General features: G+C 37.5%; 1 protein-coding gene across 5 annotated transcripts in view; it reads right to left on the reverse strand.

Annotated features, from left to right (window-relative positions):
• The window catches only part of ATG4C (autophagy related 4C cysteine peptidase), an 80,126-nt gene that overhangs the window by 29,251 nt on the left and 28,025 nt on the right, over positions 1-22,850 (reverse strand). For all 5 annotated transcript variants that reach the window (XM_045835579.1, XM_045835578.1, XM_045835580.1 and 2 more), the window contains one exon: positions 1,121-1,348. In XM_045835579.1, coding sequence (XP_045691535.1) covers positions 1,121-1,348 — 228 coding nt within the window. The remainder of the gene's footprint in view (positions 1-1,120; positions 1,349-22,850) is intronic.

A 22,850-nucleotide genomic window follows, 5' to 3' on the forward strand; every position in this document is an offset into this window, starting at 1 on the left:
CACATACATGTAATTTTAAGTTAACATAATGAGTCAGATTCAGAGACCTAGTCAGGACTATGAAATACCCCATATTTGGCAGTGCATAACGAGCACTTTTTTGCCCAAATTTTTGAGGGAAAAATAAAGATGCGCATTATACATGGGTATAATGGTTACATAACATGGGTATAATAATGGGCATAATAATCCTGTGTATAATGCACACAAAACGTGTGTGCATTATGCACAGCATAATATGGTATATTCCAATTCTTGCCCCTAACTGCACAAGACTACAAATCAATCATCCCAGAGTTTAAAAATTCCTCTTCCTTGCATCATCCTCACCACTCTTGAATAAACATCTTCTATATGATCTTATCAATAATCCCAATAGAAAGGTTACTAAATATTTGCCATACATTCAGAAAAACACACACAAAAAATAATAGCATTTCGTAACCAGACATGATAGCCTGAAATAGTAAACTAAAATTCTCCTACAAATGTACACATTATAAAAAAAAAACTGACTAATAGAAATGGTGAGGAAAGTAGCACACTAGAAAAAAATGATATAAGTTAAATTAGATATCGATGACATTTTTGAGTTAAAGGACTAAGTATGATGATCTTATTAAGAACATGCATAATCAGTTGAACTGATTACAATCATATTTACAAAGAAAAATAACTTTAAAGCATTATTAATATATAGAGAGAAAATAAAGAAACCAGTGTAAAATGTGTTACGATTTAAATAATGTAACAATATTAACTATCCGTTCAAAGTCACTGCTATTGACCTGCCTAGGATTTACTGAATTGGAGATATAACCCAGAGAGTTCAAGCGAAAAGAAATAAATAATAACCACAAAAAAGGGGGGGCTACCAAAACTTGAACTTAATTCATGGTGGCAGCCAAGAATAATGGGTATGTTTAACCTATATTTTTAAAAGGAGAATCATGAAAGTTTAAGTCATAACTGGCTCAATTCAATAAAGATGTAATATGTTAGGTTACTTTCAACTTTAGAAGACATTAGGGAGTCAAGAAATTAATCTCAGAGAATTTTATGCAGTTTGCAAGCTAGAGTTCATATTTAAAAAAAATAAACAAACAAAGATTTGATTTACCTCTACCAAGAAAGTGCAGTATGAGTCCTTGAGCCAGCAGCATCTGGCCAGTTCGTAATGTGCAGCCCCAACCACAGTCTGTTGTCAAAGTTGAGCCTTCTATTTGAGGAAATTCTTCCCTGTATGTCAGCCATACTCTTGAAATAAAATCTTTACGAAATTCCTCTACATTTCCCGCAATTATATGATCTTCTATAGTACATCCTGATCTTGCAGGTAACAGTTCATCTACAAAATAAAAATATAAACTACAGTCTAAATATATGTTGAAACATCAATAATGGTAGTATATTCAATTCCTGTCCATATGATACAGAGTATGCCACAATTTTTCTAACCTTCTTCTCTATTTAAATGGAAATAAATTACATTCGGCCTAATCAGACTGTTATGAAAATTAAATAAGAAAGAATGCTGAATGTTTTGTACACTCTAGCACTAATATAAGACATTATCAGTAATACTGTTGTTAATAACAATATCCTATAGTTCAAATATAATCAACTCTTTTATGAGGGGTAATATAAAAAAAATTTTCTTTTTGCCTCATTTGACTCAGCATATAGATATCAGTGCTCTCTAAAATGAGATCTGCAATAAAAATATCATGATTGTCAATAAGTAAAAATGTGTTTAAACTAGTTCTTAAAATCGAATAAAATGTACACACTGTATTCACTGTCTTGGATATTTAACTCAAATTATAACATCAAAACCAATAAGCTAAAGAATAAAAATATAAAATTCTTAAATATATAGTTATCTTTTATATGGAAATATAATTTTTTAAAAATTGTTGCAACCCACATATATCATTTTTAAAGGCTTTTTCAAACTGATTACCTCTAATACAATTTCTATGTGAAAACTATGGTCACTGTTTGCCTAACAATTTATAAAACACTAGTGCTAAAAATGAACTGACATCCTTGGTTATTCCCAGAGAGAGGGTCTTAATAATCTTTACAACCTCAGGATACAGCACAATGCCTCGCACAGGCAGATCCTAATGAATGCTGGTCAGTTTGGGTGGGTGGGTGGTGGGTAGGTAAATCTGCCTACAACTCTCAGTTTTAAGGAATCCAATTTCTAATACCCTTTGAGAGGATGTTCAAGTAGTCATGCTTTTATCATGCTTTTATTCCTCAGCCTTCCCGCACCCATACCTCTTCAAGTCATTCTGAAAAAACTACAATCACCTAAACATTATATATATGTGTGTATATATGTGTATTTGTATATGAATATATACTCAGCTTAATGGAGCTAAGTTGCAGCATATAGTTTCAATAAAAATAAAGAGAATGAGTGCCAACCCCCATTATCAATTAATACCCTTCAATGTTAGAGTTTAAAGCTAATAAAAGTAAAAATGCCTGGAAATTTAACATGGCATTAAAAATATGTCCAAAACTTCCACTTTAGAGACATTCAAACTTGTCTAAAACTTTATACAATAGTGCCTACCCTCGCACCTCACCCTGTAGCTTGCCAAACATAATAGTTCCTGATCTCCTAACTAGAAGTGATTAATTCCTTATCCTCTTAAGATCCTCTTAAGATCTAGACTCCTCTTAATGCTTACCCTAAATATTACTGGAAAACTGCTGGTACTAAATGAACAGTTGTCCTGTTGACTTTCCACTATAATACTGCCCCTGGTATTCCACCATCTGACAGACTTTGCTTTGTCACAACCCTAACTGATCGTATCTACTGCCCAATGGGAATACATTCTTCGAAATGCATTGTTAGGTGATTCTACAGTTGTACAAACATCACAGAGTGCACTTATGTAAACCTAGGTGATATAGCCCAGTATACAACTAGGCTAAAAGGGATAGCTTATTGCTCCTAGTCTGCAAACCTGTACAGCATGCTACTGTACAAAAGTACAAGGTTAAATCAAGCATAAGAGAAAACGGTGTAATCAAGAGATACAGTTAACACAAGACGTATGAGGCTTCTGGCAGCCTAACTAACATGGCATACTGTTTTACAGGCAACTTTTTTTTATAAGTTGAAAGAGGACCCTCTAAAACAATACCCAAAGAACTATTACGTTTGGCAAACCACAGGGTGAGGTGTGAGGGTAGGCACTATTGTATAAAGTTTTAGACAAATTTGAATGTTTCTAAAGTGGAAATTTTGGACATATTTTTAGTGCCATGTTCAATTTCCAGGCATTTTTACTTTTAATTAACTTTAAACTCTAACATTGAGGGATATTAGTTGATAATGGGGGTTGGCATTCATTCTCTTTATTTTTATTGAAACTGTATGCTGCAGCTTAGCTCCATTAAGCTGGAAGTTTAGAATAGTAAATACATAACCCAGTAACACAGTTATTTACTATCCTTATCAAGTATTATGTACAGTACATAATTGCATTGCTACACTTTAATACAATTGGCAGCACATCAGATTTGTTTACACCATCATCACCACAGACACATGAGCAATGCACTGCGCTACGCCATTTCTTTGGCTATGATGTCACTACACAACAGGAATGCTTCAGCTCCATTATAATCCTATGGGACCACCATGTATGTATATGTGGTCTGTCATTGACTGAAACATCACTGTGCAGGACATAACTGTATAATGTTTTTTAAATCTCCAAATTTCCCTCCAGATTTCAAGTACATCCCCTCCAGATTTCAAGTACACTGGAGGAGAAGGAATATGTTTATCGTGTGCTTCCCTGAATCTTCAGCACCTACCACAGATGTGCAATAAACAATTTTAAGATGAATTTAAGACAAATGGAATCAAAGGAGAAAGGTAGGGTTTCTTTGTTTGGTTTTGTTTTGTTTTTTATATGACAGAAGACATGTGAAGGCTTTATGAAGAATGTAAATATGTGAAAAAAAACACTACAAAGAACGGGAAAGAAAGTTGATAAAGGAAATGGAAGAGAATTGCTAGTAATATTGAGGGTTTAGTCAAGGCTGACTATCAAAATCAGAAATCACAATTAGGCAAGCTAATATGAGAAATAATTAGCAGTTAAGCAAAGTATAGAACAAAACCTCAGGAGTATAGCTATTTAGCAGAGGTGGGATAAATTAAGTAAGCATAAGCTTAAAAACGAGACGGGTATTGAAAGTTGGATAAATAACAGAAAAGAGACTATTCAAACTAACCAAGAACATAGGAAAGGAAACCAAATGGAACTACTAGAAATGAAAACTATAACTAAAAACAGGAACTTAGTGTGGGATTAAACAAAAAATTACACAGCTAAGGAGATAATTAAGAAACCAGAAGTAAGAACTAAAGAAATTACTCAGAACACAGTGCTGAGAAACAAAGTAATAGAAAATAGGACCAAAGAATTTCAGAGACATGGAGAAAAAATTCTAACAGAAAGATTTATCAGAGATACAGGAGAGAGAGAGAAAGAAAAATGAGGAACAGCTATAATTAGAAGTGGCTGAAATTTTTTCAGGTTTTAAGAATGATATGAATTTCAAGTAGAATAAAGTGAAATATACACCAAAGACAAAGAGGTGACCTTAACAACCAGAGAGAAGAAACAAAGAAATAACAAATTCAAAATACTAGACAAAACATCTTTATGCCCTAAAGTAAGCAAAAATATATTAAACAGAACACAAAAAGCACTAACCATTTTAAGGATATGAAAAATTAACTAGACTATGTTATTATGAGCTATGTTCTTCAAAAGAGAACATTAAAGGAGTAAAAAAGTAATAGAACAGGAGAAGACATTTCCTATAGATATATCAAAAAAGGATTCATATCTAGAATACATAAAGAAAACCTAGGAATTAGTAAGAACAAGACAGATAACCAAAGACATATCCAAATGGAAAAATAATTATGAAAATATGCTCAACTGCATCAGTTATCAGAGAAATGCACATTAAAACATGGTTCTAAATATAAGAGGAAAATACCAAGGGTTGGTGAGGTAAGAGCAAGCAGAATTCTCATACACACCTGAAGGAATATAAATTAGAAAACTATTTTGTAAAACAGTAGTGTATACCAAGGCTGAATACATAAATACCCCATAACCTAGCAATTACATTCCTCAGTACATATACTGAACAAAAATCCACACACATTTGTTCACCAAAGCACATGTACTAGAATAATCACCATCAAGACTCTTAACAATTGCCAAAAATTGAAAACTACCCAAATGTCCACCAAGAGTGAAGTGGGTAAATAAAGTGTTTCACACGCACACAACGCAACAGTCGGAGGAATACAAAAATACCCAATGCCAAACAAGGTAAATGGCATAATGTCTGGCAATCGGTGAAGAATTACTGAGCACACAAAGAGGCCAGAAAACACTAGCCAAAATGAGAGTAATCAATCAAAACGGACTCAGAATGGACACAAATGCTAAAATTAACAAACAAAAACATTAAAAGTTATTACAACTATTTAACATATGTTCACCAAGGTAAGTAGAGACAAGGAAGATTTAAACAATGGAACTTCCACAGACATACAAACTACACTCTCCAAGATAAACAATACACAGATCAGGACTTATGGCAGGTTAGATATTGCTGAGAAGAATGAAAGATTGGTGAACTTGAGGACATAGCAATAGGAACTGTCCAAAATAAAACAGAGAGAGAAAATAAATTTTTTTAAATAAAATAGCTTCAGTGAACTGAGCACAATTTGATTTATGCTAATTATACAGGGGTGGGCGAATGTAGGTTTACAGTTGTTTGTATGGAAAATAACACAATAATTTATAAATAATAATATAAGAATAAACTCCATTTCATGTACTCACAACTGTAAACCTACTTTGCCCCATCCTATATTTTCTCAAAGCAATCATTCCTATACCTGTGGATTCAATAACTTCTAATATACTCTCATGGCAATACATTTTTTTTACTTTATTAAATTACCTAGTTTATTTCACATGTATAATTTTGTCTTCTGACCATTTCCATTTGTCTGACCACCACTGCTACTATGTCCTGTCATAACATCCTGTACACACTTAAAACCAAGCATGCTGTTCCAGCCTTAAGCACTCAACAGGCATTGTGGATAACACATTCTTGGTAATGGAACCTGGACAACATTTATCAGACACAGTAGGGAAAGTTCTCACTGTGCATTATAAATACAAAATCTAAAAATGAGGGTTGTTTTGGATGAGGGTTGTTTTGGATGGTTAGATAAATATCGTACTTGAAACAAGACTGGAGCATAGTAAATGCCTGCCAAATGTCAACCATCATTATCATCATTTTTGTCAAATCAGACTAGTGGTTCCCCACTTTGTGGTTCTCAATTGTGTATGAGAAAATTGTGCACTGTTGTTTGTGAGAAAAAGGAAAATATGGAAACTTCTGCCATGGAAGGGAGAAACAGGGATGAGAAATGCAAATCGGTGAATGCCTGCATTTCCAGCCTGGGAGTTTGGTCCCAATTTTGCTGATGAGGAAGTGGAAGGATAACGTGTCCTTGAATCTCATTTTAGATACACTGTCATAGAAGGACCAAGGCCCCAGGGGTTGCTGTGGTCAAGATGCAAGTGAAAATTAACACTTTTTGGAAAGCAGAGAGGAGCATTTAGTTACAAAAACAGTCAACAATTAGGGTATAAATAAGCTCAATGAGAATTATATCAAACAAGTCAGCTGTCAGCCCCAATGAAACTGAGCTAACAAAACTGGCTGGCTTGCTTTAACAAATGCCCAGTGGGCTTCCCAAGAAACCAGAAAGCAAGAACACCTGAAGCAAGCACATCAATGACCTAGAGATGCCAGTAGATAAGGTAAGCAGTGGCAGCTCTCAGCATGTACCTCTTAACTTTGTTGTCCCTTGAGAAGGAGACACCACCTCAGGCTCCTTCTTGCCTGGACCAACTTTCCCAGGGCTGGACACCAGGGACCAATGCTGGCCATGCCTGCCATTCCCCACCCCTTATGCTTCCTCCATTGTGCCTAGCCAGTTTCTTCCTCTCTTTACTACCTAAAAGCCCAGTTCCTTCTCCCCTATTTTCATTTTCCAAATCTGTCTGAGACCCTCCAGTCCTCAGCCATTTCTGTTTATAGCTCTATTTAATGTCTCATGAGACTTTATAAAGACTTTTGGATATATTTCCTTCCTTTCTCAATGAAAACTTTAATACCCCTAATATTCGAGTATCCATTTTTATCTATCCATTCTTACCTACCCAGGTGGTATCTAAGTGAAGGAACCAGGTAAGAGTTTGGTGGTGCTCTTGTTCCCACCTGTTAAGGTACATGATACACGGGACAATTCACATGCAAACAACTTAAGGTTGGGGTTATTTAAATTTAAAATAGAGACTGACAGAGGAGAGTCTATATGGTGTTAAGTGAGCTGTTTTCAGTTTCCTGCATAGAAGCTGCCTTATTCCCTCCAATACAGTTTGAACACAGAAGGAAAGAAAAGTGTGGGAAAGAACACATACAACAACTAAACAATGTGCAATGTTACTGCTGGGATTGCAGAGAATAGTGTTTGTTTGTTTGTTTGTTTGTTTGCCCAAAGGAGAACCCACAGAGCTCTGATTACTTCAAAATTTCCATTCTTACAGTAACACATCTATAGTCTCACTTCAGGGACTTAACAGCCTTCCCTTTACATTGCCTGTTCTAAAAGAGAGGTGTTTTGGTTCATGAGACTGTTGGTCAAAAGTTTCAAAAGAGAAAAAAAACAAATTCAGGTTTTAATTTAATTTATAACTGAACGTTTTGGGTGTTAAGATGCCAGATCCTGCACAAGAATGTTTGTCTCCAAGGCTTGCTCCCAACCTCCCCTCCGGCCAGTGGAATCCTGTTTACTTCAAGAACATTGAGGTAAAGGTTCTGAAGTCCAAATGTTGGGAGTGGGGGCTGGGGAGAGGAGAATGGGGAGGAGAGAGGGAGAGAGAGGAAATGCTTGATGAAAATAATTCTGGGTAGCAAAGTGGCTAATGAAGACTGTGTTCTTTGGAGTAGAAAACATTCTATCATAAATATGTTAAAGCCCCATTTGCCCATTTGTTTCATTTAAATGCCAGAGATTATTTCATTATTTCATAGAGGTCTTGTAGCCCTTATTCTATTTAAACTTTGGTTAAACTCTTAATCTCATTAAAAGTTAGATTAAGTAAACCTGCAGATTCAACCAGACTGTAAATGTGGCTCTGCAACTGGGAAGTACTTTTTTCAGAACATTGAAATATTTTGGAAAAACTGAACAAATTATGTGAATTAATTAAGTGTGCCTTTAGGCAAAAAGCAAGTAATTATTTGCAAAAACTTCTGCTCTGCTTGATTCTGTGTGGTATGCCTCTGAGTGATTTTACAAACCAATCTGTAGATAATAGTGTTAGAAACCAAAATAGGACTTTTATATAATTCTTTTAAGATTTATAACTCACTTTCATGTATATCTCATTGGGCCCTTCTAACTGCAAATAAGTCCCATGTATATTCTTCTGCTGATGGGGAAAAAAAACAAAAATGAGACTTAGCAATTTGAAACGACCGTGTAACACAGCCACTGAAGAGAAGAGGCTGACATGGAGGTGACAGATATGCCAAATTCAGTTCTTGTGGTGCTGGGAAAACTCCTAAGAATGCAGATCATATTTTATAATTTTTCCATAAAGTAGGCCTATCTTAACTTACTCCAGTTTTGATTATTTACATTCAAAATTACTTTACACAACTCAGAAGCAACACCTACCTCTCAATCCTATGTCTATAAATTCATTATAATCAGGAAGAACAAAAGTAGAAGTCATGAAATAGCATGAATTTACCAGGTAAACAAGTTGATATATTTTAAAGAATTTGTTCTGGTGACTCTGAATTGAAGGTGAGAATGCCCTGGTCAGGGGAGCTTTAGGAGAAGCTGGTAGGAAAATAGTTAAGGTAACAAGGATTAAGCTCAAGACCATGATATAAAGTGTTAAATCAGAATAGTTAATAAATAGAATTTGTGAGTGCATAATTTACTTTTTTATGTTCAACATGATAGTAAAAATTTCATTTCAATTTGTTTTCAAGTTTTTGGAATGTATTCAATAAAGTGGTAGAAGAAACCTCTATTTCAGCATTTGCCTATTATCGAGTTTCCATAGAAACAAGGTCATAACACTAAAATGTAAAGTACAAGCAAATTAAAAGTTTGCTTTTAATGTCTTTACTTCAGAAAATTTTATGTTACCCTGGAAACTAAGAAATACCTACTTACATGTAAAACATTTCAGCTTTTCTACAATGGAGAATTAGATTATTTGATTACACAAAATCATGTAGGAATGATGCTCTCCCTTATTCTTCTAAAAGAGTACATTTCTTTTAAGTCATTTCAAAAAGCTACTCCTTAGAACCTAGTATAGATTTCAGATAAACTAAAAAGTTTTCTACTACCTTGTCTTTGTCACTATATCTAATATAACTGATGGCAGCATCAGTAACATGATAAAGACAGTAACGTCCTGTTATTCAATTTTGTTGATTATTGCTCATCAACTTTTCACACAGCCTTTTATGTTGTGACCACAGGAGCTTTCCTGCTTTTCTGGCTAAAGGTGCTTTCTCAAGTAACCCCTCTCTCCTCCTCCCTCCCCCTGAGAAGTGAGGAGAGAAGGAATTGCCAATATTACGTGCAAAAATCTCTGAGCAACAGATCTTTCCTGTTTCCAGTAGCTATTGTAAACCCTCTTTTTCAGTGACAATATTAATAACCATTTGATGGAAAAGATTTAGAAAATAAAGAAAAGCCATCCAGTTATGTTCAGAATATCCAGAACTTTTATTAACATTTTGGTGTTGATTCTTCCTGCATTTTTTGTATGCATATAAACAAAACATTATGCTTATTTTACAAAAAGGAGGTCACCCTTTATGGCTGCTTTGTAATGTTTTGTTATAAAGAGAAGTAATGACACAAAATTTCTGAAACTGTGCCTGACATTGAGAGAGTCCTCCAGGATGTATTTCCACGCAACTGCATGGAGCGCTAACACATGACTCTAAAACTGCTCAGAGTACCATCAAATGGCTGGAGCATCATTCATTTACGTACCCTTCATGTTGGCCTTCTTTTAAAGTGAAACTGTACACAATCCCATTATACTGCTTTATTCTGGGACACAGATAAAAATGGATGCATTGTAGCTCCCTGTAGAATTCAGGTGGTATACTGTCTTATAACCCAATTAGGATGTCATTTTGTAGTTAAAGTATTTTAACATTAAATGTTCTTATTCCAAATCAAAGTTACCTTTGGTTTCTCATTGGACATTGCAACTCCTCTTCCAGATTTTTGTGGTTCTCGTATCTTTAATTTGGAATAACTACTCTAAGAAAGCAATGCTGATCTTAGATAACAAATCAAAAGATATCATTAGATGGAATCTGAAAAGATATAGAAAAAGTGGAAGAATCTTCACTGATCTGGGGTCTAAACCTCTGAAACAGTTAGAGGTTTACTGGGCCCCATCCCAGATGCAGGACAAACAGGTGCTATACAGGACAAAGCCCCGACCCTACCTAGCTCAGGGCCATCTGTTCTAGAGCAGTCTAGGGGCAGACAATATGTGAACAATCAAGAAAGTCAGGTTGGCTAAAGAGAGCTTCTCCAAGTAACCCTGAGCAGTCCTAAAAATGAGAGGGAGCCATGTGAGGATCTGGCAGGACAGGCTTCCAAGCAGAGTCCCTCAGAAAAACATGGTGAATGAAGGCAGAGGACAGAAGGACACAGGGATGCTGCAGCAGAGAGCAAGGGGCGTCAGAAGGAGGATGTTGGATTGAGACCTTGTATGCCTCAGGGCCCTTAACGAAAAACAGGAATTTTAGTCTAGATGCGGTGGAAAACCATTGAAGGATTACATGCAGAGAAATGATGTTAATTCTAAAAAGAGAGAAATATATATTTACATTTTTTTTAAAATGGCACTGGTAGAACTTGCTAATTGTGTGACTATTATCCTTTTCCCTTTACTGGAGCCAAAACACATATTTACTCAAGATGATGTTTGGAAATTGGTACTAAATGGACATTTCATATAAATTCCAACACAATGCTAAAGTGTTCAAATTCTGCTTTGAGTTAATTTGTGAAAGTTCTGTTTGTCATTTTTTGGTGCTTTATATATAGTATAAAGATTGCTCTTGCATTTCATTTCATCCTCAAAATGTTCTGAATTAGGTAGGATAGGAATTACATGTTTTACATGTGAGAAGACAGTTTATGAGTGGTATAAACCGAGTTGTTCGAGATTTGAAAAGTGAAACCTGACAATGCAGAAATGTAAAGTCCAGACACACAGCACATAGGAACAGAACTCATACAATGATGCACCATGTGATCAGCTTTGAGGATACTACCTTTTTTCTCACCCCCATTTTTTTTAGTGTATTAAAGTAAGTAAACTTCAGGGTTAAAACAGTAACATTGTATAATATGAAATAAAACTGAAGTAAACTGTAACTAGAAATGTTTTTAAAAGTCCAAGACACTGAGCAAAGTGCTTTTTAGAAACACATAAAGAAAGGTGTGCTTCACTACATGAAATGTCACATCTTAGTCACAGTCACTAAAACATGGATTGAGGAATAAAACAAGGCAAGGCTGAGAACCAAGGCCGAAGCAGCTACAGAAGTGGTTTGGGAGCCAGAGTTAGGACTGTCGGAAGCTAGCAGAGCAGAAAGCAGGTTCAAGGAGCCATAGACGGGGGCACAGGAGTGTACTTTGTGCTGTCTGACGAGGAGGCCAGCTCAAGGCCGTTGGGCAGGAATTACCTGAGTGTGGTGGGAAGTAGACTCAGAGAGATAAAACCCTAGTGTATATAGTAGTTGTTAGACTCTAAATTTTGTGTTATGGGCTATAAAACTAATACAATGTACTATAAATACAACGTACAGTATAGAAACGGCAGAGCAAGCAGTTCAGTAAATGCAGGAAGCCTTAAGTAAACACGTGCCCAGCTGTTGGCCTAGAAACTGCTGACATTTCTATTTAATTGGAATGTACTAAAAACAATGTGTTGAAATCAATGTGTTTCTGACATATGCTGCTTAAATCCATTCTATAAAAGAGTGATGCAGTATTTGTCATTAGCAAAAAGTGCAAGTTATACATAAAATTATTGTACACTATAAACAAAAATTTTATGAAAGCCTCATGCAAGTTGAGAACATTAGGTTTCTAGTGGGTACAATATGTGCAATATATACAAATGATAGGCAACTCACCGAAGTGGAAATAGCACTCACTGTTAACTGTGTTCAAACTCTGTAATGAAATTCAAATTACAGACACTATGAAGTTCCTGATTGGACACCACTAGGAAATTTTTTTTCAAGTATCCAAGGCTGGGGTAGGAGGTAAAACTGGTATGGTTGGTAGCATTATACACTATTATGCTCCCCCCTTCTTTAGAAGGCAACTTAGTATTACATATTGAGCCATGAAAATGACCTAACTTTTTTGTTTAGTCATCTCATTTTGAAGATCTTTCCCACAGCAATTAAAAATTTTGTTAAAAAACAGTATAAAGATTTTCTTTACAGTATTATAAGAATAGAACTTTATAAGTACCTAAACCCCAACAGGGGAGTGGCTAAGTGAAGTACAAATGACACCTGACTTGCCATTACGTATCCATTAGACAGTAAATGTGCTGCAGTGGGGGAGGGCTCACTTATCAGTAATGAATCAGGACATAAACTGTACACCAATTAGAGGTTTCTTCTAAAAAGTAAAAGAAAAGCAACTAATAATAATCGTAAATTTGTGGGTAATTTTTAAACAAAGCATTATTTTGGCTCTTACAAACTTTTTTCATTAAATTTGATGAAGGATGAAGTCCAAGAATTAGGACAGGATAACAAGAAGATAAAGAAATCTCTGGAGGAAAAAGAGAGATCCCTGAAAGACCCGGAAAAACTGGTAAGGAAAGTTCTAAAGCACATGAACGACTCTGCTTGGGACGAGACCGACCTCTCATACACATCCTTGGTTCTTTCTCAAAGACCAATTATGAGAGCAAGCTGGGAGCCCCACAACCCTAGTTGGTGTGCCTTGTTTCTTGAAAATACACCATTTTGAATGTGTATCTATGATTGCTATATCTGGGCTGATACTTATGCTAGAACTTCCTTCCCACTACCCTTCTGGCCCTGTGAATGACAAGTCACATTAATGCACGTGTGGAAAGCAGAGATGCAGAGGGCTCCGGAATGGCTTTCAGTAGATGCCAGACTGTTCTCTACCACTCTTATCTCCACAGTGCTCTCAAATACTTCCCACTTTGGGATGCCTAACTAATTTACCCTTATTTAACACTGCAAAGATACTTCAATGCCATTTGAAAGTCTTCAGCTGAAGCAGAATGGCAGTCAAAGACATGCAGTGGTTCTGAGTACAGGGCTCTGGCTAATTGAGGGAGAACCCCAGCCTTGGCCTCAGCCATGAATCCAAGGAAATCCTACACATGCCACTGCGTCCAACTACAGGGGTGCTCCCTCGTCTGCTTTGTGTAAGTACTGTGATCATCAGAGTGTCTTCACTGCACTCAGAGAGATCATACAGACTTTTAAATGTAGGCTACTTTGGTAATATAACAAAGTGTACTGTTTTGTCCTAACCCGAAAGAGAAAGCTTCACTACAGCCTATAAATAAAACATATTATTTATGACATATCACGGCAGCCAGTGAAGATGAATCGAGGTGATGCTGTGAACTGACTTGGATGGGTAGGATTTCTTTGTCAGGCCAATGTAAACTCTGAGCTCTGTTTTACCATCAGGGTGCAGCAAGCATTACTGCACCACTCACTGGGAAAGAAAAGAAGAAAACAATATACATCCTAAATTCCACCTAAGTAATTGAAGTTTAAATGTGGGTCCATCTTCTCCCTGTACCAAACTGCAGAGCAGACACAGGAGGAAGCCGGTCCGAACCCTGACTCTGCTGACCTCTCTGGGCTAGGGGATTGAGAAGCTTCTGCAGCCCCTGGGCAGGAAGCACAGGGTGGAGCCCAGCTTGTCCTTTGGCCTTGGAGATAGGATCACAGTCCCACAAGGACAGTGCTTTCTATTTCCCTCTTCTAAAAAGGTCAGTTTTAAAGTGAGCCCTGGCTAGTGTGGCTCAGTGGATTGAATGTTGGCCTGCAAATCAAAGGGTCACCAGTCCAATTCCCAGTCAGGGCACATACCTGGATTGCAGGCCAGGTTCCCCAGTAGGGGGCATGTGAGAGGCAACCACACATTGTTGTTTCCCTCTCGTCCTCCTTCCCTTCCCCTCTAAAAGTAAGTAAATAAAATCTTTTTAAAAAATAAAATAAAGTTAGATAACTTTTTCATAGAACGTACCTTGCATCTTTTTTTCATTTCCAAGTATATTTTTTGATTATGCTATTACAGTCATCACTTTTCCCCTTTATCCCTCTCTACCTTACAACCCCCCCTCACCACCATCCTCCCACCCTGTTTATGTCCATGGGCCATACATGTGAGTTCTTTCGCTTCTCCATTTCCCATACTATGCTTAACCTCCCCCTGTCTATTTTGTGCCTACCAATTATGCTTCTTATTCCCTGTACCTTTTTCCCCATTGTCCGCCCCCCCCCCCGCCTCCTCTCTAGTAACCCTCCATGTGATCTCCATTTCTGTGATTCTGTTCCTGTTCTAGTTGTTTGTTTAGCTTGTTTTTGCTTTTTAGGTTGGGTTGTTGATGGTTGTGGGTTTGTTGTCATTTTACTGTTCATAGCTTTGATCTTCTTTTTCTTAGATAAGTCCCTTTAACATTTCATATAATAAGGGTTTGGTGATGATGAACTCCTCTAACTTGATCTTATCTGGGAAGCACTTTATCTGCCCTTCCATTCTAAATGATAGCTTTGTTGGGTACAATAATCTTGGATGGAGATCCTTGCCTCTCATAACTTTGAATACTTCTTACCAGTCCCTTCTTGCCTGTAAGGTTTCTCTTCAGAAATCAGCTGATAGTCTGATGGGATCTCCTTTGTAGGTAACTGTCTCCTTTTCTCTTGCTGCTTTTAAAAGTCTCTCCTTATCTTTAATCTTGGGCAATGTAATTATGATGTGCCTTGGTGTGTGCTTCCTTGGATCCAACTTCTTTGGGACTCTCTGAGCTTCCTGGACTTCCTGAACTCTATTTCCTTCACCAGATTGGGGAAGTTTTCCTTCATTATTTTTTCAAATAAGTTTTCAATTTCTTGCTCTTCCTCTTCTCCTTCGGGCACCCCCATGATTTGGATGTTGGAACGTTTAAAGTTGTCCCAAAGGTTCCTAAGCCTCTCCTCATTTTTTAAAATTCTTGTTTCTTCATTCTGTTCCAGTTGAATGTGTATTTCTTTCTTCAGTTCCAAATTGTTGATTTGAGTCTCAGTTTTCTTCCCTTCGCTATTGGTTCCCTGTATATTTTTATTTCACTTTGCATAGCATCCACTTCTTCCTCTATTTTGCATCCATACTCAATCATTTCTGTGAGTACCTTGATTACAAGTGTTTTGAACTCTGTACCTGATAGGTTGGATATCTCTTTACCACTTAGTTCTGTTTTGGGAGTGTTGACCTCTTCTTTCATTTAGGCCATATTTCTGTCTCACCACACCTGTTACATAGTAAGGGACAGAACCTAAGCTATTTGTCAGGGCAGGGCAACCCCCTTCACTGCACTATGGCACTGTTTGTGGGGGAGGGATCCGAGAGGGAACAATGCAGCTTGCTTAGCTCTTGGCCAACTTTCAGTCACTTCCCCAGCTATGCACAGGTGAATTGGGCCCTTCTAGTGCTGATTCCCAGGTGGGTGGGTTTGAATATGTTCTAAGACCTGGGGGGGGGTCTCTCCAATGAACTCTCCTGTGAAGCTTGGAGTTTCTCCTGACACCTCAACTCCCACAGATTTTTACATCCACAGGCTTTGAGGCTTTAGTTCCCCACACTGGAACCCTGGGTTGTGTGGCCTGTCTCGCTCCCCATTTGTTCCTCCCGGCTTATCCATATGTGAATATCAGACCGCCCAGTCAACCAGGTGCCACCTTGCCTGCCCGGTCCACCTCCTTCCTCTCCACCCTGGCTGCCTATCTCCATCCCTCTTACCAATGTGCATGGATGTTTCCCCTTTAACTCCTTGGTTGTCAGACTTCCATACAGTTCAATTTTTCTGGCAATTCTGGACGTTTTTTGTTTTTAAATTTGTTGTTATCCTTTTAGTTGTGAAAGGAAGCAAAGTATGTCTATCTATGCCTCTATCTTGGCCAGAAGTCAGAATGTATTACTACATCTTTAAAAAGCAAAATCACAGCACTGTTCATTAGAGACTTCTAAGAAATACCCATTTGCATCATATATGACTTTTGTGATTTGCCATCTATGTATTGGCCAAGTGAACTCTTTTAATTGCACCAAATCTTCCAATGCCCATGAACTGGGCAACTTTAGAACTAGTTGGTTTTCTGGTTGTCCATGGTTCTTGTTCCATGCTCTTGCTAATCGTTCCCCATAGCTGCCCATCTCCCACTGGAGAGTGGTCACTTGAGCCAATGCCCTCCTGGCCACAAGCTCAATAGGTATGTCTGGAGCTTTGTGTTGACCTGCCCACATTTTACCTTTCAAGTAGAATTGCAACTGTCTGTACTTAGCATTTGTTCATTAGTGCTAGGGCCAGAAAAACAGTGGGGTTTTTGGGGGGTTTTTGTTTTGTTTTGTTTTATTTTGTTTGGTAAGCCCTAATTTTACAGTAGTTACTTTTTTGGTGATACATAAGACACTGAAGTGAAAAAACAAATTTGAGTGTACTAAAGTTTGTTCTGTTAAGCAGAGTTCAACTCAGGAACAACATTCATCACCTGATCACTCTGCCACTTTGTTGTTGTCAGAATTCCAAGACAGGTCTCTTACAGAACTTGCCCAAATTGATTGAAGCATCAAGTGAAAACACGTGTATTTCTACTGTCCCTTCACCTGATGGGGTGACAACTCAAATGCTTGTGTAATGCATAATTTTTTCTTCCCATAAATTCAATATTTTGCTAAGCTTTTTAGGGAATAGAGAAAGTGCATCTGAGAGCAATTCTTTCTACAAACCTGCCCTATTCTGTAAACACACTACATATGTTTCTCCATGTGACCTTCTGAGGGGTTGGGAGTTGATGGGAACGGTAGACAAGGGCTCTGATTATTTACCATAAAAGTCACTTCTATGCTCTCACCTTTCAGGGACCAGGTGACAGAGCATTCCTATTCCTGAGAGGCGAAGCGCTTTCAGTTCCACCTGACACTGAGATGTGGCATCAGAAGGTCTGTCCATTGTGCTTTGTGGCGTGTCCCTGCCCACATGCATGGGGCACCTAGGGCACTGAAAACCTCCTGCTTTCTGTGGACTCCTGACGTCCCTCACTTCATTTCTCCTGGACACACAGATGCCATTTATAGCAGCAGGGACACCAAGAAAGTGCCAGGCTGTCCTGGCACTCACTACTAATGCTATGCTTTTGTAATTATTAAGCTGAGTACTTTTCTTGTTACAAATAAAAAATATAACTTTTCATTTAAGATAAAAGTATTTGAATGAATTTTCATTTTTATTTTGTATTTGTTTTTTGAGATCCCAAAATTAAATTGCATGTTTACTACATAGCTTAAGGAACATATCACAGTTTTAGGTAGTTAAAACATTTCTGACTTCCAGCAAGATGGAGGCATAGGTGGACGCACCGTACCTCCACGCACAACCAAGATTAAAACAACAACAATTTAGAGGCAGAATAACACCCAGAACTGACAGAGAATTTATCTGAATGGAAGTTGAACAGCCAAGAAGTTGAAGTAGACCCATTCATCCAGACTGGCAGGAAGGGTGGAGAGGAGAAGCTGGGCACGGGCATGGCGTGCAGCTCAAGCTGCGAGCAGCTCGAGCAGGGAGAACGGGGCGCCTAAGGCAACTGGGAGCGCGTTAGCCATCCGGGGTGCACAGGATCACAGTGGGTAGACCCTGAGTATGCAAGCAGCGGCTGGCAATTGTGAACCAGGGCAGAGCACGCAACCCAGGATCCCAGGAGGGGCACTGCAGTGTCAGGAGAGTGGAGATACTACCATTGTTCCCTCCCGCCCCCATCCCCGCCCCCACCCCCGCCCCCACGTACAACGTCACAATCTAGCGACTGCGGTGCCCAGCCCAATGAACACCTAAGGCTCCGCCCCACACTGTAACAGGAGTGACCAGACCAAAAAAAAAAAAAAGAGAGAGAGAGAGAGAAAGAGAGAGAGAGAGAGAGAGAGAGGTCTCAAATAGAAAAACAGAGTGATGCCCCAGGGCTCATTCTTTTGAGCGACCAAGAGATAGCCAATCTATCAGATACACAGTTCAAAACACTGGTGATCAGGAAGCTCACAGAATTGGTTGATTTTGGGCACAAATTAGATGAAAAAATGCAGGTTTCCATAAAAGAGATGAAGGAAGATGCATGGAGAACCAATAGTGATGGGAAGGAAACTGGGACTCAAGTCAATGGAGTGGACCAGAAGGAAGAAAAATACAACCAAACAGGAAATAATGAAGAAATAAGAATTCAAGAAAACGAGGAGAAGCTTAGGAACCTCCAGGACATCTTTAAACATTCCAACATCCGAATTATAGGGGTACCAGAAGGGGAAGAGGAAAAGCAACAGATTGAACATGTATTTGAACAAATAATAAAGGAGAACTTCCCCAATCTGGAAAAGGAAATAGACTTCCAGGAAATCCAGGAACCTCAGAGAGCCCCAAAGAAATTGGACCCAAGAAGAAACACACCAAGGCACATCATAATTACATTAGCCAAGGTAAAAACGAAGGAGAGAATCCTAGAAGCAGCAAGAGATAAGGGGACAGTAACCTACAAAGGAGTTCCCATCAGACTGTCAGTTGATTTCTCCAAAGAGACCTTAACAGGCAAGAAGGGGCTGGAAAGAAATATTCCAAGTCATGAAAGACAAGGACCTACATCCCAGATTACTCTATCCAGCGAAGCTCTCATTTAGAATGGAAGGGCAGATAAAGTGCTTCTCAGATAAGGTTAAGTTAAAGGAGTTCATCATCACCAAGCCCTTATTTTATGAAATGTTAAAGGGACGTATCTAAGAAAAGAAGATAAAGAAAAAACATGTATAGTAAAAGGACAGCAAACTCACAATTATTAACAACCACACCTAAAGCAAAACCAAAAGAAACTAAGCAAACAACTAGAACAGGAACAGAACCACGAAAATGGAGATCACATGGAGGGTTAGCAACAGGGGAGTGGGAGGAGGAGAGAGGGGGAAAAGGTACAGAGAATAAGTAGCATAGATTGTAGGCTGAAAATAGATAGGGGGAGGGTAAGAAAAGTATGGGAAATGTAGAAGCTAAAGAACTTATAAGTATGACACATGGACATGGCTAAAGGGGGGAATATGGGTGGGAGAGGGTGTACAGGGTGGAGGGGAGTGAAAGGGGGAAAACGGGACAACTGTAATAGCATAATCAATAAAATATATTTAAAAAAAACATTTCTAACGAAGGAGAATTTATTCCCCCAAATAATAACATGTTTCAAAAATGTACCCCCTAGAACTTCTGTTTAGTAAGTGCCTTTGCAGTAAAACATCTAAAAAATGCAAAATGGTGTTTTATGCAGGTGTGGGCAAAAGTAGGTTTACAGTTGTTCACATAGAAAAATATGTAATATGAGAGTAAATAATAATACAAAAATAAACTGTTTCATGTATTCACAACTATAAACCTACTCTTGTCAACTCCAGTATAAATACATAGGTATATCTGATTATTGGCTATTGGCAATATTTTAAATGCTAAGTATTTTTAAAGGCATCAAGTAGATTTTCTCCCTCTCCATCGTTTGTATATTTGGGGGGCAGATATTGATGGGAAAGTGTGACAACACGATGAAAAGTATTTTACATTAATATAAAGAAGGAAGGCTCATCTGAATTAGTTTTAAAAATACAACAAAACCAACGTGGCCAGGTAGCTCAGTTGGTTAGATAGTGGTATCCTGCTACATGAAGGTTGCGGGTTCAATCCTTGGTCAGGGCATGTACAGGAAGCAAGCAATGGAACAACACATGGATGTTTATTCTCTCTTCCTTCCTCTCTCTCTCTCTATAAAATCAATAATACTTAAAAAACTACAACAAAAACAAGCATATTAAAATTATCAGTGTTTTCTGATATTTAAAAATTGCTACTATTTCTTTCAACTACTTACAGTGACTGGGATTACCCTATTTTGCCATGTATAATGAACACTTTTTTGCCCAAATTTTTGAGAGAAAAATAAGGATAAGCATTATACATGGGTAGTACCCGAAATACCTTATATCTGTTCCTGTGTTTTGTAATTATTTGTTACATAAAATTTCTTGTCCCATAGTATGTTCAAAAATAAATGCTAAAATTCCTTTATGATACAAAAACACAAGTACCTAAATATTAATTAATTAATTAAAAATTAAAATGAAAGATTTCTTTTCCTGAAAGTTGGGGCCACAAATGTGGGTGTACATTATACACAGCAAAATGAGGTAGTTATTGGCCTTATTTAAGGAAGAGAATTGTCCTAACATAGTTTAGGCTATTTCAATATTTAATTATTGCTGTATTGTTGGGCTCTTTACAAATCAATGGATACTTCAAAAATAAATGGATACTTCTAAAGTGGTTAAAGATATGTTTATTCTCTAGAGCAGCAATTTTCAACCTTTTTCATCCCATGACAAACATAAACTTCTGTGACCTATTGAAAATTCTGTGACCTATTAAAAAAAAATAGGTATAATTTTGATTGATTTACAAAAATACATAGTAATAGTAATCACGATACCTACACTTTTTGGTCCAAAGTGACTTTTTAAAAAATCAGGTGCCTATAGCTGTATATTAACATTTCTGGTACCAAAAATTAACCAATTAGAAACAACTGTATTATGTGATGAGACCGATAAGATACAGCTCTATTATGTGGCCTATATATTCATGGTTCAAGACAGAACATTCATACCAGATGGCAATTATTGTGTTGGCTGTTGTCATTATTTTATTTGACAATCTAAGGGAAAAGAGGTCTGTGCCCCTGACTAAATAGTCAGGTAGTGCATGTTTTAAACATTCTTGTGGCACACCAGTTAAAAGTCATCGCTCTAGAGGATCTCAAAAGGCTGTCATCACTCCAATACCACTGCAGATAAATTTGAACTTGTTTCTGTAGTGAGATTTATCTTCCAGTTCTAAATTATTTTAAATAATCTGCCAAACACTCACTGAACTCCTATTTTGTCCCAGATGCTGTGCTCAGCAGCTGGAAGTAGGAGAGAAGTGGGAGTCCTCCCTTCCCTGGAGAATCTTACTTTTTTATGAGGGGGATACCCTGTGAGCAACTGATACCTCGTAACAAGTGGTAACTCAGCTATGTGCACAAAAAAGGACAAGTCTTACAGTGTGGCTGCTGGCAAAGGTATCTTGGAGGTAAGCTGGGGCTTGGGGTCCAGAGTTAAGCTTGCTGAGACAGAGGAACAAAAGGTGGGCAGAGAGGGCAGCGCGAATGAGACTAGGTCTAGGTGATGGGTGTCAAATAAAGAGAATAAAATTAGTAACATTTAGAAATAAATAAAAAGTATTCTCTGAGGTTCTCCCTTGAGCAATGAAATGCTAATCTTATTTAAACACGAAATGAGAGTTAAAATGTTAAAGATGTGTTGTTTTTGGCTATGAGAGAACCTTATAACAAAATTTTTTATTCTCCAGATGAGGATACAGAAGCCCAAAGAGACCTTTCACCTACCCCACCCCCAGCTTGTCAGTGAATGGGCAGCCCCAGCACAACTCACTCCTCTGACTCAAGTACACTGTTTTGTCACACAGTCTCTTGAACAAGTATTTATCACTGGCTTTCATTTATCGCAATAAAATGCTCTTCCTTCCATATTATATAAGACATTATATTTTATTATAGTAAATGAATAGTAGAAATAGAAAATCTCAGCTGCTTTTTATTGCTTAAGAAAATAAAACACTGAAATCTTATTCTAAACTTTTTACATTATGGTAAAGGAGATTTATAATAGGTGCCTGCCAGGTTTGATTATAGGTACTATATCAAGGACAGCATTCTATAACCCATTCCTCAGATCTCGCCTGTGGAAGTTAAAGTATCTAACATGATACCACATTCAAGCAGTTCACAGAACATAAGAAAAATTATAATGCTTAATCAATTGACATTTCAACTAAGGAAAAACTACACTTTTATAGGTTTAACTTACTGTGACATTTTCTTCTATTTTCCTTCCCCTTCATGTATCTCCTGGGAGCCTTACTAAACAGTATAGCTCATGCTCAACAATATTTCTAGATGATAGCACAGTCAGCCAGCCTAACCTCAGAACCATAGTACAATGGTGACTACAACTAGGTTGCCAAGGGGTGAGTGACAGACCCCCTTCTGCTAAAAGCATCCTAGTCATACGTAATTTCAGCCATTTGATTGGCCTTTTCAGTGATCAGGTTAATAAGCTGGTGTCAGTTATATATTAATTTTGAGAACCTAAATGTGAACTTTGAACTTCCATTTTAATCTTAGAGTAGATGAATGAAGAGAAAATCAGTTAGCAAATAAGAAATCCCAGAAAAAAGTATTTATCTTTATTTGCTGAATTTCAGTTGATAAGACATTGTTGAACATAATGG

This window comes from Phyllostomus hastatus, unplaced genomic scaffold (genome assembly GCF_019186645.2).
Source record: "Phyllostomus hastatus isolate PE091 unplaced genomic scaffold, TTU_PhHast_1.1 phas_contig_209, whole genome shotgun sequence".
NCBI classification, from domain to species: domain Eukaryota; kingdom Metazoa; phylum Chordata; class Mammalia; order Chiroptera; family Phyllostomidae; genus Phyllostomus; species Phyllostomus hastatus.